The sequence below is a fragment of the Natator depressus genome, chromosome 8, assembly GCF_965152275.1.
Source record: "Natator depressus isolate rNatDep1 chromosome 8, rNatDep2.hap1, whole genome shotgun sequence".
Classification (NCBI taxonomy): Eukaryota; Metazoa; Chordata; order Testudines; family Cheloniidae; genus Natator; species Natator depressus.
The window spans coordinates 38,144,454-38,158,537 of NC_134241.1; the positions used below are offsets into that span (position 1 = coordinate 38,144,454).

The following is a 14,084-nucleotide window of genomic DNA, read 5'->3' on the forward strand; positions in this document are numbered from 1 at the left end:
GCATTATCTCTGTCCCTCTTACATCCCTGTGTTCGCTTTGTTGCTGAGACACCTGAACCATGAGATAAGGGCAGCAGGAACCACATCAGCGGCTCAAGCTAGGCCTAGCTGGGACAAGGTGTCCTGAACAAGAATCCTGACTACCTCATGGAGGGGCAGGGGGGTGTTTGGTGGTGACAGCAGGGGAGCGTGTGTGTTGGGTTGAGATTGCCAAGGCAGACAAGGGGCTTCTCTGCCTTTACACTGTCAATCCCCGTCCTCACCGTTCCCATGTGCCTTCCCCATAGCAGCCTTACAGCTGTGTCAGCATAGGAACCCAGAACACGCCTATGCATGGCAGGGCCCAGGCAGAGCACAAACACAAGCACAAACACAAACACTCCATCAGCATGGCACGTGGGATGGTCAAAGCTAAAGGAAATTACTTAGCAGACAGGAAACTCCGTTGCCTGGAGACACAATTTTATGGGGAAATCCATGGAAGTTAGGAGCCTAAATACCTCTCAGGATCTGGGCCTCTGTGCCTGCCGGCCCTTCCCCTTGTGGGGACCTTGTTCTCCTAGATCCCTGTCTCCACCGATTCCCTCCTATTGCAGGCACTCTGTGCCCACAGATTCCTAGACCTACTGTGTGGGCCATGCCCTTGGGCTTTCCCCCCAACCCTGCCCATGGGCACCCGGGGAGCCAGCAGAGGTACTGGTGTTTGCAGCATTGAGAAAAGTAGGTCGGAGAGCTACAAGGGGCGGGGGCAGTGAATTCCTCCTCCCCACATCCTGGCCTACAGAAACTTGGTGTGATTTGCAAGGCTAGGGCTCAGCTGGCTCTAAGCCTTCTTGGGAAAGAGTCAAGGCTCTTGAAGGGTGTTGCTTGGGGGCCGGAGGGAGAAGTACCCTGACATGGGTCAGCAGGGACCAGACACTAGCCCAGCTTTGCTCACCACTGTTCTCTCTGATAGAGCAGGGGCCCTGCCAACCAAAGGGCAAGACAAGAGCCAGATGAAGGTTGGCATGGGTGGCCCAGTGCCAGTAGCAAGAGGAAGCAGGATAGGTGGTAGCGATGGCCAGGCTGGGAGGGGGATTGAATCCAGGTTTACAGCTGGGAGCGCCCTGGGAATTCCCCACTGACTGGCAGGACATGGCCCAGGACAGTCCTGCCTCTCCGGGGGTTTCTCAGGTGCCAGCTTTAACCAGCACTAGCCAGAGCAGCACTCCAGCTTCTGAAGGGCCAGTGGCAGCCCTGGGGAGGAGAGGGGCCCGTCTGCAGCCAACGCCTGACACGTTTCTCTTCATTCTTTCCTCTTGCAGCTCTCTCCACTCCCACACAGACACAGCCAACCCAAGGCAGGCTCAGCGCGAGGAGCTGAGTGGGGAACAGTAGAGGCAAACCCTGGCCCAGAAGAGCTAAACTGCACTTGGCATGGCCAGAGCGACGCATGGATGCGCTGCTTCATTAAACAAACGACTGTACTTGGCGACAGACTCATACCCATCGACAATAGTCACCGGAGCTCCCAGCCCCCCATGTGCCCCCCCTCAGAGTGCAGGCTGCCCCATGCCCTGGGGACACCCCACATTTGGCCCTCTGGGGAACCCTTCCACTCCCCCAGCCAGACTGGCACTGGTAGGAAATCACCAGCCCCATGAGCCTGGCGTTAGCATGCTGGGCAGGCCCAGCTCCGCAACCTGCACCCTGCTGCTATACAGATCTTCCCAGCTCCACCAGCTGACTGGGCAGGACGCCCGCTCTGTGACCCTGCCTAGCTGGGGCACTTGGACCGGCTCAGCCCTGCGCTTCACTCTGGGGCTCGAAGGACTGAGCCATAGACACTGGGCTCCAGTCCCAGCTCCACCTCGCAGCCATGGTGCTTCAGCGACACTTGCCCTCCCAAGGGGTGACCCAGGGCCCAGTGCTTCTGAGTCATTTGTGGTGCTGAGCTTGGAGCTCACCCCTTGGAGGAACTGCTCTGCCCTCTCCTAGTGTCTGCCATTTCAAGCATAACCCGCGTTGTCTCCAGCAGCCCAGGGCTGGGCACCCTCTAGGAACTGCCATTCTGAGACAGCTAGTGAGTGCAAAGGGGCCAGAGCTGGGATAGCGCAGCCTATGCCGAGCCCAGGGCAAGGATTCACACACTGACCAGCACCGGCTGCTGTGAGCAGCCCTAGCAAGCCAAGCCCAGCATGGCAGGAGCAGTGTGTCTGCACCAGCCCCTGCCTGGAGAGCTAAGTGCCACGCAGAGCACAGCATCTGGTGCAGCTCAGGCAGGGTCTGTCTGTGTGTGGCCCCACCAAAGCAAGCTGAGACAGACAATCACCACCTCCGGCAGGGGGCACTGCCCAGACTACCACCAGCCAAGGACTGGCAGAGCTGGTACAGCAGTCTCTCCGCAAGGACAGAGCCACAAATGGCACCATCTCCTGTTCTGAGCCACTCCTTGCACAGCTGCTGCCCAATGAGCAGAGGGGAGCTGCCTGGACCAGCTCTGCTGTGGGACTCCATGGCAGGGGACCTGGGCCATGGCTGGGGCAGACTGTGTGGAAGTGACTTTCACCCAGCGCTGTAGCAGAGGGGCAGGAGCATCCTGCTCTCCACAGCCTAGCTAGGAAGAAGGGGTCAGAGCAGGATGGAAGCAGCTTCCCTGTAGCTACATTGGTGTGTGTTATAGCATAGTGTGTTGGTGGTGACCAGAGCAGCGCGCAGCCCAGCTGCTGGGGCCTGGCTTTGGTGTTTAACCCCACTGTAAATAGACAAGCTGAAACCATTAAAGCTGCTGAGCACACGTGCAGAATGAAATCTGTTTATTGGGGCCCAGTGACCAGGCCATCCCCAGCACAGGCGGAAGGCAGCCAAGGCAGCCAGGGTCCAGCCTGAACACAGCTGCTCAGCAGAAGCATCCGCTGCTGGGCCCTGCAGAAAGAGGGGCACAGTGTGCTGGCGCCCAGTGCAGTTCTTCCCATCCTGTCCTGCGCTCACCTGCAGTCCTGCTCTAGGAACAGGGCACAGGGCAGGTCTCTCGGTGTCTTTCACGGGGAATGTGCAGAAATACCAGCTACCAGCAGATGAGCCAGGGAGGGGCAGGATGGGCGCAAGAGATGCTAGATACCCCGCACTGAAAGAGCAGGATTAACCCTCACATGCCCACAGGTGGGAGGGCCCCTGGTCTCAGCACTTGACAGCACTTGACAGGGGGTCTGGCAGAACTGAGAGCCAGCTGAAAGCGGGCAGTGAAAGGAGGAGGGAGACAGCACTGGCTACAGGCCCCCAACCTCCTGGCAGATGCGTTTCCCACTCCAAGCCTAAGGGTGGGAGCACCCTGCTGGCAGCTGCCTGGAAGGGAAGTGGCTGCAGATGTACTTCTCCATCCCTCCGCTGCAGGTCTCCTGGGGTGGGGGACCCACTGTCCAGTCCCCTCAGTGCTGGGGGTGTGAGGAGTATGCATTTGGTAGCGCTCTGCCCTCCCCTGGGACTATGCTCCCCCAGGACCCCTCCAGAATGATCAGCCCGTGGGGGTGCAGACGGGCAGCGTGGGCTGCTGATCAGGCTCTCTGCCGCACTAGGGGTAAGCTCCAGCACCCCCATCCCCGCCGTGGGACTATCCCCAGATTTCTGCTGCTGGCTGGGGAGGAGTGGGAAGGCTCTGAAGCAGCAGGAAGCCAGCGCACCCACAGGGTGGTGAAGTCGGTGGCAGCAGTTTTGCTCAGGCGACACACTGCGCTCCCAGCTGGGTAGCATCAGCTGATGCGCGGTTCAGGCTCGGGTTCTGGGGCTTTGGCAGGGGGTGGAGGCGGCGCTCGCAGCTGCAGAGAGAGATACTGATTACAAGAGGCCAAGGCCCCTGCACTGCACCCACGCGTCCCCGCTCCGTGCCATCTCCCCACCCTCCCTCCTCATACACGGGGCACATGGGGAGCAGGAACACAGCCCTCAGAGAGGAGAAGCTGCTCCAGGCAAAGGTGTAATTACGGGGGCCCCTCCCCAGCTTCCAGGCTGTGAGGGACAGCGATGTCTGCGGTCCCCACGGGAGGGCTGGGGGCAGTGAACAGCACAGGACAGTCGGAGGCTGCGTTACTTACCAAGCTCAGCAGAGATCCCTGGCTGCAGACCCCCAAACCGTGGAGCCGCAATGGAGAGGCAGGGGTTAAGGAGGGACTCGCAGCTAGGGGAGAGAGGACAGGCCAGGGGGACTAGGGTTGGACGATGGCTGTGGTGCTAGCACGGAACAGGGTGAGGAGAGTTGGACATTTGGGAGGAAGTAACGGGGTGACGCTGCTGGGAGCCGAGGCAGGCTCATGGGTCCCCCCAGGAAGCCTTTGTCCTCACGCGCCACTTTGTGAGCACCAGCCCGAACCCCTGGATGGGGCAGACGTGATTCATCCTGTGCCTGCAAATGCTTCTTACCGGGCGGATCCGTGCTGCTCCCAGGTCTGGAGAGCTGGGTCCACTGGCTGCACCTTCCTGCCTGCAGGCTGGGAACACAGACTGGCGTTAATGGCAGGACACCAGGCTGCTCTCCACACGCCTGCACACCAGCCCAGCAGGGACCCCCCAGATGCTGGGCCCAGTCTCTTTCCATCCTCACCATTTCCCTCCCTAGCCCCTCAACCTCCACAACACAGACACCCCACGCGCCAAGCGGCCCTAGCAATACCCCTCCCACCAGGAACCCTCTTTCCATCCACGGCTGCCATTGGGGGCTCCTGCACAGAAGAAACGCCTGCTGTCTTGCTGAGGGGACATATTTCTGGAGGTTTCCTCACATGACAATCTTTAATTTCTGGAGATTCCAGGACAATTCTGGAGAGCTGGCAACCCTAGTCTTGCCCCCTTCTGAGCATTCTGTTTAGGCCAATGCCCTGGAGCCATCTGGGGCAAATCATTAGAGCAGCGGGAGGCCAGCACCCCGTGAGGCACTCACCTCCCAGCAGCACTTCCGGAAGGGGGTGGGAGCCCAGCCTGGCACTGGGCACAAGGACTGGAGGGGAGAAGGCTGGAGGAGATGGTGATGGGAGCTCCTGGAAATATAAGCACAAGCAGGCCGCGATTAAAGAATTTTGGGGCCTTCATACTATGGAAATTGCTCCCGCCACCTTCCTTAGAGTGCCCCTGCTCACACAGACCCCGCATGCCCCTCAAACCCACCAATCACCCTAGGGCGCTGTGACAATTTCTAGAGGAGGTGCTGAAAGCCATTGAACTGTAACCCTGTGCATGACAGAAGCCAGGCACTCACTTGCTATTACTTCAAGCTGCTGCACGCTCAATACCCCTAGTTCCAGTGCCCCGGTGTGCCCCACCAACCCTCCACCAGACCCCCAACATCCCAGCCATACATCCCAATCACCGCAGCCCCCAATTTCACTCCACAGCTCCCTCAACACTCCCCACCTTCCACCAACAACTTGTCCACACCTACTTCTCCCAGGACCTTCCTGGCCATTCACTGGTGCCCCCCACCCGGCTCAGCAATCCATTCCCGTCTCAGGCTAGGGTGGCTCCTTCCAATCACAGGGGCCCATCACCTGCCCCACACACCCACAGCCCCACGCAGACAAAGTCCCCAGGCTAGGGGAAGAGTCTTCCCATGGGAATTCAGTGACCAGGAGCCAGAAGCAGAGCCTGGAAAGGAATTTATTCAAGGCAGTGCCCCCTCCTAGGCGTACAGGGAAACTCAATCCACACCCTGGTTTGGTCCTGGGAGGAACAGGGAACAGGCCTTGTCTACACTAGGGAACTTCAGTACTTCTGAAGCCAGCTGCCAGTAGCCATGTTAGCTGAACAGGGCTGGGAACAGGGAGCCCTTGTCCGCCCTTACAACTGCTCTAGGCCACTGGCACAATGCTGGGAATCGGGGCCTGTCTCTGTCAGTCTGTCCTGGAGAGAGGGACACAGACAGCCAAGCCTGAGAATGGCGAAAGGGGAAGTGGAGACCAACCTGCCCAGCCACTCCTATGGCTCCAGTTATTTCTTCCACCACCAGTGAAGGGAAGACCCCAACACGCCCGTTGAAGTCCCCTTTCCAGAAGCCATCGTCCACTTCCCCCTCCTCTCTGGGGAGCACTCGGATTATGGCTCCCTCGGGGAAGGTCAGCTCCTCCACACTCTGCCCCTCGTAATCGTAGAGGGCTCGCACCAGCCATGCTGCAGGCAGCCAGAGAGAGCAGGCAGAGCTGGCGCCAGCCGGGCACACAGTTGCTCAGCACATAGAGACATTGAACAGCCTCCGCCCAGCGTGGGACGGTCTGAGCCCATTCTGCTGACACTGAGAGACACTGAGGCAGAGGTGCCAAGGCTCAGGGGGACTAGGCAAATGCTGATCCCAGGTGGAGGCACTGGGCTTTTCAGAGGTGCCAGGAGCCCCCATTGGCTCTGCAGGTCAGGGGGAGCTGCGGGTATCGAGGTCAGGGGGAGCTGCGGGTACCGAGCACCCCGGGAACCAGGCCCTGGGCATGCCCCATGGCAGGCCTGTTAAGTCAGGGGCCACTCTTGGAAGTGCTGGTCAAAGGTCCCAGGGGAGACAGGCAGGAGTGGCCACAGGACTGGGACCATGTGCTCAAACCAGCGGCCAGCCCCCCTCAGCCACGCTGCAGGCAGAGTTGCTGGTCCCCAATCATCCAGGGATGGACCCTGGGAACTGAACTCCTTCCCCAGCTGCGTGTGGCCAGGGCACCCCTCTTCCCACATGTGGACACAACCCCATTGTCCCAGTGCACCCACACGGAGCCCCAGGGCTTGCCACCTACCTCCTGGCTCCAGCACCAGGTCCATGGTCATAATGCTAGTGAGCTCCCTTTCCAAGGCAGTCTCGGAGGAGCCCTCCTGGCAGCTCCCGGTCAGCGCCCTGCGCTCACTCCCCACAGCGTCCAGGAACATCAGGTACTTCTCGGGGACATAGCCCACCTGCCCCGCTTGGTTCCGAGCCTACAGACAGCCGCCGAGGGCAGGAGAAGCCGAGTGAGGAGAACCCAGCCAGCTCCCGGGCCCAGGCAACAAGGACTCAGCCCTGAGCCAACCCAACTCCTGCACGAGAACCCAGGGCAGCCAACCCAAGGCTCCCCCATCCCATCCCAGGTCACGGGCCAGCGCCCAGGAGGGAGGGAGGCCCGAGGGAGCCAGCGTTCCCCAGCTCTCTCCGGTGCTGCCTCCAGCGAGGGAGGAGGCTAACCAGCTGCTGTGCTGGAACGGGATGTGCCCATGGTGGTTCTTCCCCTCCCTCATCACAGACACACCCCCACTGCCCTGTGCCCACCTTAACCCATTCTTCCACATCGCCGTCCTCAATGACCTCCAGCTCCTCGCCCTGGCGGATGGACAGCTCGTCAGACTGGCAGGCCTGCACAAGGGACAAAAGCCATGGGACAAGTCGAAAGCAGTGCTCCCTGCAGCCAGCTCCGGCTGCCAAGCTCCTGGAGGAATGCAGTGCCCCAGCCTGGGGGGAGGGAGCAGAGAACCTGCTGCCAGCAGGCATTACCCCAGCCTGGGGCACAGGGCCCTTCACTCAGCATCCAGAGCACCCTGAAAGAGCATTGCATGGTTCAGAGGTCTCCTGGGTGCTAGGCTTGTGTCCCTGGGGTGGGGGCCTTACCTGGTACCCGAAGAACACCCTGCAGGTGGATGGGTAGATGCGGGCAGTGCCAGGGCAGAGACCAGCATCCTCAAAGAGCTCCTCATTGTCATCATAATCGTCAAACTCTGCCAGATCAAACTCTTCTGCCTGGGGACAAACCCAGCATGAGAGAGCACCCTGCACCCTTTCGCCCTGCCACTCCCTGGGCACACGGGGCCGCCACAGGACCAAGTCTACACTCCTGGCCCAGGCCACCCCAGCAGCAGATGCTCCCGCTCCCCACAGCCGCTGGCACAGAGGGCTCCGCCCTGCGGAAGGGGCGCTCTGGGCTCTCAGGGGCGGATGGGAAACCAAGAGCACAGGGACAGCTCTCACCGTGGGAGTCGACTCCTTGTCCGACTTGCGGGCCTCGCTCAGCCGTCGCTCCTGCTCCAGCTCCTCCAGGACTTGCCCCATGGCCCCTGCCAGCCAGGTGTCCACGTCTAGGCCGGCCTGGCGCAGCAATGCCAGCCGGGCATCGGCCTTTACTCTGCTGACCTTAGGGACAGTGGGAGAGCAAGTGCCCAGTCAGCCCAGGCCTCAGCACCTGCCATGGGCCTGGGTCCCCAGCCAGCCAGCATGAGGAGTCCCTCCTGCCCCAGCAGCAGGGCTGGGCCGGGGCCATCAGCTGGTGCCAGAGCCATGGGGGGGTAGGGTTGCCAACTTTCTAATCACAACAACAGACTGGACTTTTACCGGCCTATTAAAATCTCCCAGATTGCTTTCAATAGCCACCAGGAGATCGAAGCCGATTCCAGTACATGCATGGCCAGTCCAGGAGGGTTGACAACCCTAACGGGGCAGGGGCAGGGGGTGGGAGGGCTTGAGTCTTGTTCAAGTTGGAATCATGTTTTTATGCAACTCCACTTGTGTCTCCAAGGAATAGCCCTGTCCCTGCTCCTCCCCGCAACCCTCTTGGATGTTTTTTTCCCCAAGAGTTCTGCTCTACGAATGATTTGGGGGCAGGTCTTTGGCCTGTGCTATACAGGAGGTCAGGCTGGATGATCCCAATGGTCCCGTCTGGCTTTGGAATCTATGAGTGCGTGTGAAATACACCCTGGACCCCGCTTCAACCCAGACTAGATGAAGTTTAACAGAATAATAGGGGACTAGGCATGCCAGATTTGCCCCTACATGACCATTGTCATTCACTGTGGCCAGAGCGGGCTGCACAGAGGGCTAAGAGTCTGCAGAGATGCATGCCCCATACATGGCACGAGCTAGAGATGCCGGGCCAGACTGTTGCTAGTGACATGAGTAGGGCCCTACCAAATTCACAATCCATTTTGGTCAATTTCACGGTCATAGGATTTTAAAACGAGTAAATTTCATGATTTCAGCTATTTAAATCTGAAATTTCAGTGTTGTAATTGTAGGCGTCCTGACCCAAAAAGGAGTTGTGGGGGAGCAGTGGCGCTGGAACATTTTAAAAAGTGGGGGTGCTGAAAGCCAGCCCCCCTTACCCTTGTCCACTCCCCCACCCACCTGAGGCCGGGAGCAAAGCTCCAGGGGTGGGACTGGCAGCCGGAGCCCTGGGCCAGCTGCCCTGGGCCGGCAGCACCCCCTGCATCCCTAGTTCCTGCACCTATGTGGGGGAGTTGCAAAGTTATTGTGGTACTGCTACCCTTACTTCTGCGCTGCGGCTGGTGGCGGTGCTGCCTTCAGAGCTGGGCAGCTGGAGAGCGGCGGCTGCTGGCAGGGAGCCCAGCTTTGAAGGCAGCACCGCCGCCAGCAGCAGCACAGAAGTAAGGGTGGCACAGTATGGTATTGCCACCCTTACTTCTGCGCTGCTGCCTGCAGAACTGGGCCCTCAGTCAGCAGCTGCTGCTCTCCGGCCATCCAGCTCTGAAGGCAGCGCAAAAGTAAAGGTGACAATACCGCAACCCCTCTAAAATAACCTTGTGACCCCCCTGCAACCCGCTTTTGGGTCAGGACCCCCAATTTGAGAAACGCTGGTCTCCCCTGTGAAATCTGTATAGTATAGAGTAAAAGCACGCACAAGACCAGATTTCACAGAGGGAGGCCAGATTTCACAGTTTTTCATGGGCATGAATTTGGTAAGGCCCTAGACATGAGAGTAAGAAAAAGCCAATTCAAATACCGTGCAATGCTGCATGTGGAGCAGAGACCCGAGGACAGAGCTCAAGGCTGCTCTGTCGCCTTGAGAAGAGTTCACGGCCGGGTAATCCCAGACCAGCACGTCTGCTAAGGGGCAGAGGGAAAGCCAGGGCCACCCTGCTGATTCTAAGCAACACACGTGGCAAGCAGCATGTTCTCTCCACAATGCTTTCATAATGCAGCATTATCGACAGCGTTGTCTGTGCATTGTGGGGCCCCGTTGCAGCTGCCACAGAAGCATGGCGTGTCGGGAACTTGTGTTACCCAGCCCGTCTACCCCCCTTGCTGCTGAGATTCACGTCCTGGCCAGTCCTTCCCACTCCAGCTGCACGGAAGGCTCTGTGGGCACAAATCCTGGCAGAACAAGCTGCATACAGCAGCAGCGGCGCTGGGTGCACTGACCAGCAACAGGAGCAGCAGCACAGGAGCGGAGGATGGGTAACCAGTGGGCACAGTACAGGTGGTGCACATGGAACAAAGCCAGTAGCCAGAGGGATGCGCAGCCCTACCGACCTGCCCCCCACCTGCCAGACCCACCTCTGCTTTCCGGACGTTCTCGCTCACTTCTTCCATCCTTCTCTCCATGCCGGGCGTCTCCGCTTCAGGGGCCTGCTGCCTCCTGGCTTCCATCCTCTGCAGAACCTGCACAAGCCCAGGCCAGACTGAGCCCCCCTGCCGCCTGGGGCTGCGGCTCCACCACAACCCCACTGGCCCCAGACCTCCGCCCCGGAGAGAGACCGGGACTACTGGGTTGGGGGCTGCCTTCACCTCCCCCTGACGAGGCCAGAGACCTCCTGGCCATGCCCCACAAGAGTAGAGAGGTTTTTGGGGGGCAGGGAGAAGTGGATCCGTCCCCCACCGGAGGCACAGGACAAGCCCTGCAGCGAGGATGCTCCTTCTGCTCTGGGATGAACCCAGGGCTGGGGCTCAGCTGGGCAGCCCTAGGCACTCACCTGTTTGCCATGAGTCTTTATTTTGTAGTCTCTGGCTGCCCGGGTGGCCCAGCGCCGAGCCTCCTTCTCCAGCCCGCTCTCCACAGCACTGCCACTCCTCGCCTCCAGGAGGCGCGCCTAGGACAGAGTATCACAGGTCAGAGTGCACCCTGCCACCTCCTGCTGCCAGCCCTCAGACAGGCCCCTGGTGCACCTCTCCGGCTGCCTGGCACCACCCTGGGAGAGCTCTGCCAGGGAGTCCCTTGTCCCCACTGCTACGCGAGCCCGGCCTCCTGTCTTACCTGGTCGGCGCCCGATGGCTGGAACTGCTGCTCAGGAGTTGGGGCGAAGACAGTGTTATCCTGCAGGAACAAGAGGAGGCTCTGCTCCCTGCACACCTGCAGGAGCAACAGGGGGAGGGTGAGCAGGGCAGCACACTGGGCCCTGGAAGGGGATTGGGGTAGGGGCAGTCGGGGCCAAGTCACTGCTTGGTCACTAGGAACCCATGACCCATGGCAGTCCACATCCAAGCCAGGTGCAGGGGCACAGGCATGCCTGGGGGCTGGCACCATGCCAGGAGGTAGGGGTGTGGGGACAGCCAGCACTACACAAGGTGTGGAGATGGGACGAGACTGGCCCCTCCTTACAAAGCAGGGCAGATCCCATTACCTGTGCGGAGGCCTCCAGGATCCCCCGAAACCGCTCCTGCGTGGCGTGGCAGGCCTCTAGTTCTGTCTGACTGACCAGGGTCAGGTGATCCCGGAGCCGATCGTACAAGTCACCATCCAGGGTCTGGAAAAGCACAATCAGGCCAGATACTGGGGGGAGGACAGGGTTGGCGGGACTCCCCAAGAACGCCCTTGTGCGCCCGCAGGAGAGGAGAGTCCTCCTCTGAGCTCTGCTGCACAGGGGGAGGGATAGCTCAGTGGCTTGAGCATTGGCCTGCTAAACGCAGGGTTGTGAGTTCAATCCTTGAGGGGGCCATTTAGGGATCTGGGGCAAAAATTGGGGATAGCTCCTGCTTTGAGCAGGGGGTTGGACTAGATGACCTCCTGAGGTCCCTTCCAACCCAGAGATTCTATGATCACACAGACCAGAGGAAAACTAGGATGGCTCCTCAAAGGACAAGATAGCCCCCTACTGCCAGGGGAGAAGGCAGCCAGTGAATGGCAACAGGATCAGCTGGAGTGAGGTCTGCTTGGAGAAGGGGCAAACAGGCCAGCTGGGGCTGGGGAGAAAGGGGTCAGAGGTGCACGGGGCTTCGTGTGAGTTCAGGCTGATCCATGGTTTGAGGCTCCTGAGCCGGCCCCAAAGGACATTCTGGAAAGAACTGAAGGGACGGCTGCTTGGCTTATGGGACAGGGCTGCACTCAGGAAATGCAGGGCTTCCCCCTAAGCTACTGTCCCAACACAGCATGAGCTTGTGTGGATCTCCCAGCTCCTGGCCTGACCCACCAGGGGGCGCTGTGGGAGGCAGGGCAGGAGTTCTGGCCTTATTGGGGATCCAGGAAGCCCGCCCACTGCTAAAGGATCCCCCTGCAGCCTAAGGGGGGGGTCCAGAGGACCTGGAAAACCAATTAATCACAGGGGACAACTAATGAACAACAGGGACAGGAGTGCGGTCAAAGGGTCAAACGAAGGGAACCCGACGGGGACACCGAGCAGAGAACCCCGGACAGCGCCCACTGTTCCTCAAAGGCATCAAGGGAGTCAGTGGATGTCGCCCAGAGGAACTCTGCCCGGAGGCGTGAACGGACAGAGGATCGGAAATAGGCCCTACAGTCACAGGAGACTCCATTGGCCAACCTCCTCACCCTGGTTTTATAGATGGCCACTTTAGCCAGGGCCAGGAGGAGGTTGACCAGGAGGTCCCGCGACTTAGTGGGGCCATGGACAGGGAGTGCATAGATAAGGAGGTGAGGGGAAAAATGCAACCAAAATCTTAACAAAATATTCGTGAGGAGCCGGAATAGGGGCTGCAGCCTGGCGCACTCCAGGTAGACGTGCGCCAGGGTTTCTCTCATGCCGCAAAATGGGCAGGTGTCCGGGATTGGGATGAACCATGCCAAGTACATGCCCGTGCTCACGGCCCCATGAAGGAGCCGCCAACTGATATCCCCGGCGGGCCTCGGGACTAAGGTGGAATATAGGCTGGCCCGCCGGGGCTCCTCACCCTCTAGAGGTGGCAGGAGGTCCTGTCACTTTGCGTCAGGGTGGGACGCGAGGGTGAGGATGTGAAGCACGAGCGTGTAGAGAAGTTTCCTTGGTGCGGTCTAGAACTGGACCGGCTGCAGCTCGCGTAGTCGGCTCGCAGTGAAGGGGCGGGGGGGTCGGTCGGGTCCACGGGGCAGGGGCCCAATGAAAAGGTCCGGAGGGCCTGGGGTGGAGGGTGGGCAGGGCGCGCCCTCTCGTAGGACCCGGTCGAGGTAAACCCAAGCAGCGGGCGGCAAAGCAGCCCTCACCTCCTGAAGTACGCGCAGGGGAGTACGAAGTCTGGACAGCCCCATGCGCTGAGCGAGGGTCAGGGGATCCAGCCAGTCTCCCCGGTCGTAGTCCAGGAGGTCTCCAACTCTGGTAACTTCCGCTAGGACCAACCTCTGGCGCACCGAGGGGGACTCCGCCACCTGCACACGGAGCTGGGGGTTGTGTAGCAGGGGCTCCGCGAAGAGATCTTCCCCCATGGAGGCCGCCACGGACCTGGTCACTGTGAACAGTTTCCAGGTCCGGAGGAGGTCCTGGTAGAAGACTGGCAGCCCGGAGAGGTCTCGCGGAAGACCCCTCAGATGGAGATAAAAGAGCTGCCGGTCATATCGGAGCCCTCGGAAGCGGCGCAGGAAGGCATGCACCAGTATGCTCGACGCTGGACTACCTGCTCCATAAAGGAGCCTCTGCAGGGCCTGGAGGCAGAAGACATGGACCTGAGTGCGGAGATGGAGGGCAGGACCTGAAGTATCTCCGCACTCAGGTCCATGTCTTCTGCCTCCAGGCCCTGCAGAGGCTCCTTTGCAGTCCTGACCAGAAGAACTCCAAAATCAACGTCCGGAGGCTGGCCAGGAAATCCGGGGCCGGGACCAGGGTGTTGAGCCAGTACCAGAGCATGGACAGGACTAGTTGATTGAGCACCAGTGCCCTCCCTCAAAGGGACAGACACCGGAGCAGTCCTGTCCATCTCCAGAGCCGCTCTACCACCCTGCCCTCTAAACCGTGCCAGTTCTCCGGCGGAGACGGATGCGTGGCAGAAAGGTAAACGCTGAGATAAAGCGGATGGCCTGAAGCGCGGGTGGGAGGGAGCTCGCCTCCCGCCAGTCCCCTACCACCAAGCCACAGCTCTTGACCCAGTTGACCCGGGCGGAGGAGGCTGCCGAGTGAACAGCCTGGCAAGCCTCCACCCGTGCCAAGTCACCCGGGTCCTGGACCACGAGGAGCACATCGTC

The 14,084-nt window shown here is 60.2% G+C and overlaps 2 protein-coding genes across 6 annotated transcripts in view; one reads left to right on the plus strand and one right to left on the minus strand.

The window, feature by feature from the left end:
- The window catches only part of RELL2 (RELT like 2), a 51,672-nt gene extending 48,885 nt beyond the window's left edge, over window positions 1–2,787 (plus strand). For both annotated transcript variants that reach the window (XM_074960810.1, XM_074960811.1), the window contains exon 8: window positions 1,305–2,787. The gene's annotated coding sequence lies outside the window, so the exon portion shown is untranslated. The remainder of the gene's footprint in view (window positions 1–1,304) is intronic.
- A 911-nt stretch (window positions 2,788–3,698) lies between these two features.
- Window positions 3,699–14,084, minus strand: part of FCHSD1 (FCH and double SH3 domains 1) — a 29,077-nt gene continuing 18,691 nt past the window's right edge. The window contains exons 9-21 of one of the 4 annotated variants that reach the window (XR_012640528.1): window positions 11,320–11,442; window positions 10,953–11,048; window positions 10,672–10,788; window positions 10,256–10,360; window positions 7,937–8,098; window positions 7,580–7,708; window positions 7,244–7,327; window positions 6,738–6,915; window positions 5,930–6,135; window positions 4,913–5,009; window positions 4,396–4,463; window positions 4,071–4,153; window positions 3,699–3,794 (exon numbers count right to left, since the gene is read on the minus strand). Coding sequence is in view for 3 of the 4 variants with exons in the window: in XM_074960807.1 (XP_074816908.1) it covers window positions 3,729–3,794; window positions 4,396–4,463; window positions 4,913–5,009; window positions 5,930–6,135; window positions 6,738–6,915; window positions 7,244–7,327; window positions 7,580–7,708; window positions 7,937–8,098; window positions 10,256–10,360; window positions 10,672–10,788; window positions 10,953–11,048; window positions 11,320–11,442 (1,431 nt within the window). In the remaining variant the exon portion in view is untranslated. The remainder of the gene's footprint in view (window positions 3,795–4,070; window positions 4,154–4,395; window positions 4,464–4,912; window positions 5,010–5,929; window positions 6,136–6,737; window positions 6,916–7,243; window positions 7,328–7,579; window positions 7,709–7,936; window positions 8,099–10,255; window positions 10,361–10,671; window positions 10,789–10,952; window positions 11,049–11,319; window positions 11,443–14,084) is intronic. The other 3 variants (XM_074960808.1, XM_074960807.1, XM_074960809.1) reach the window with 3 other exon arrangements.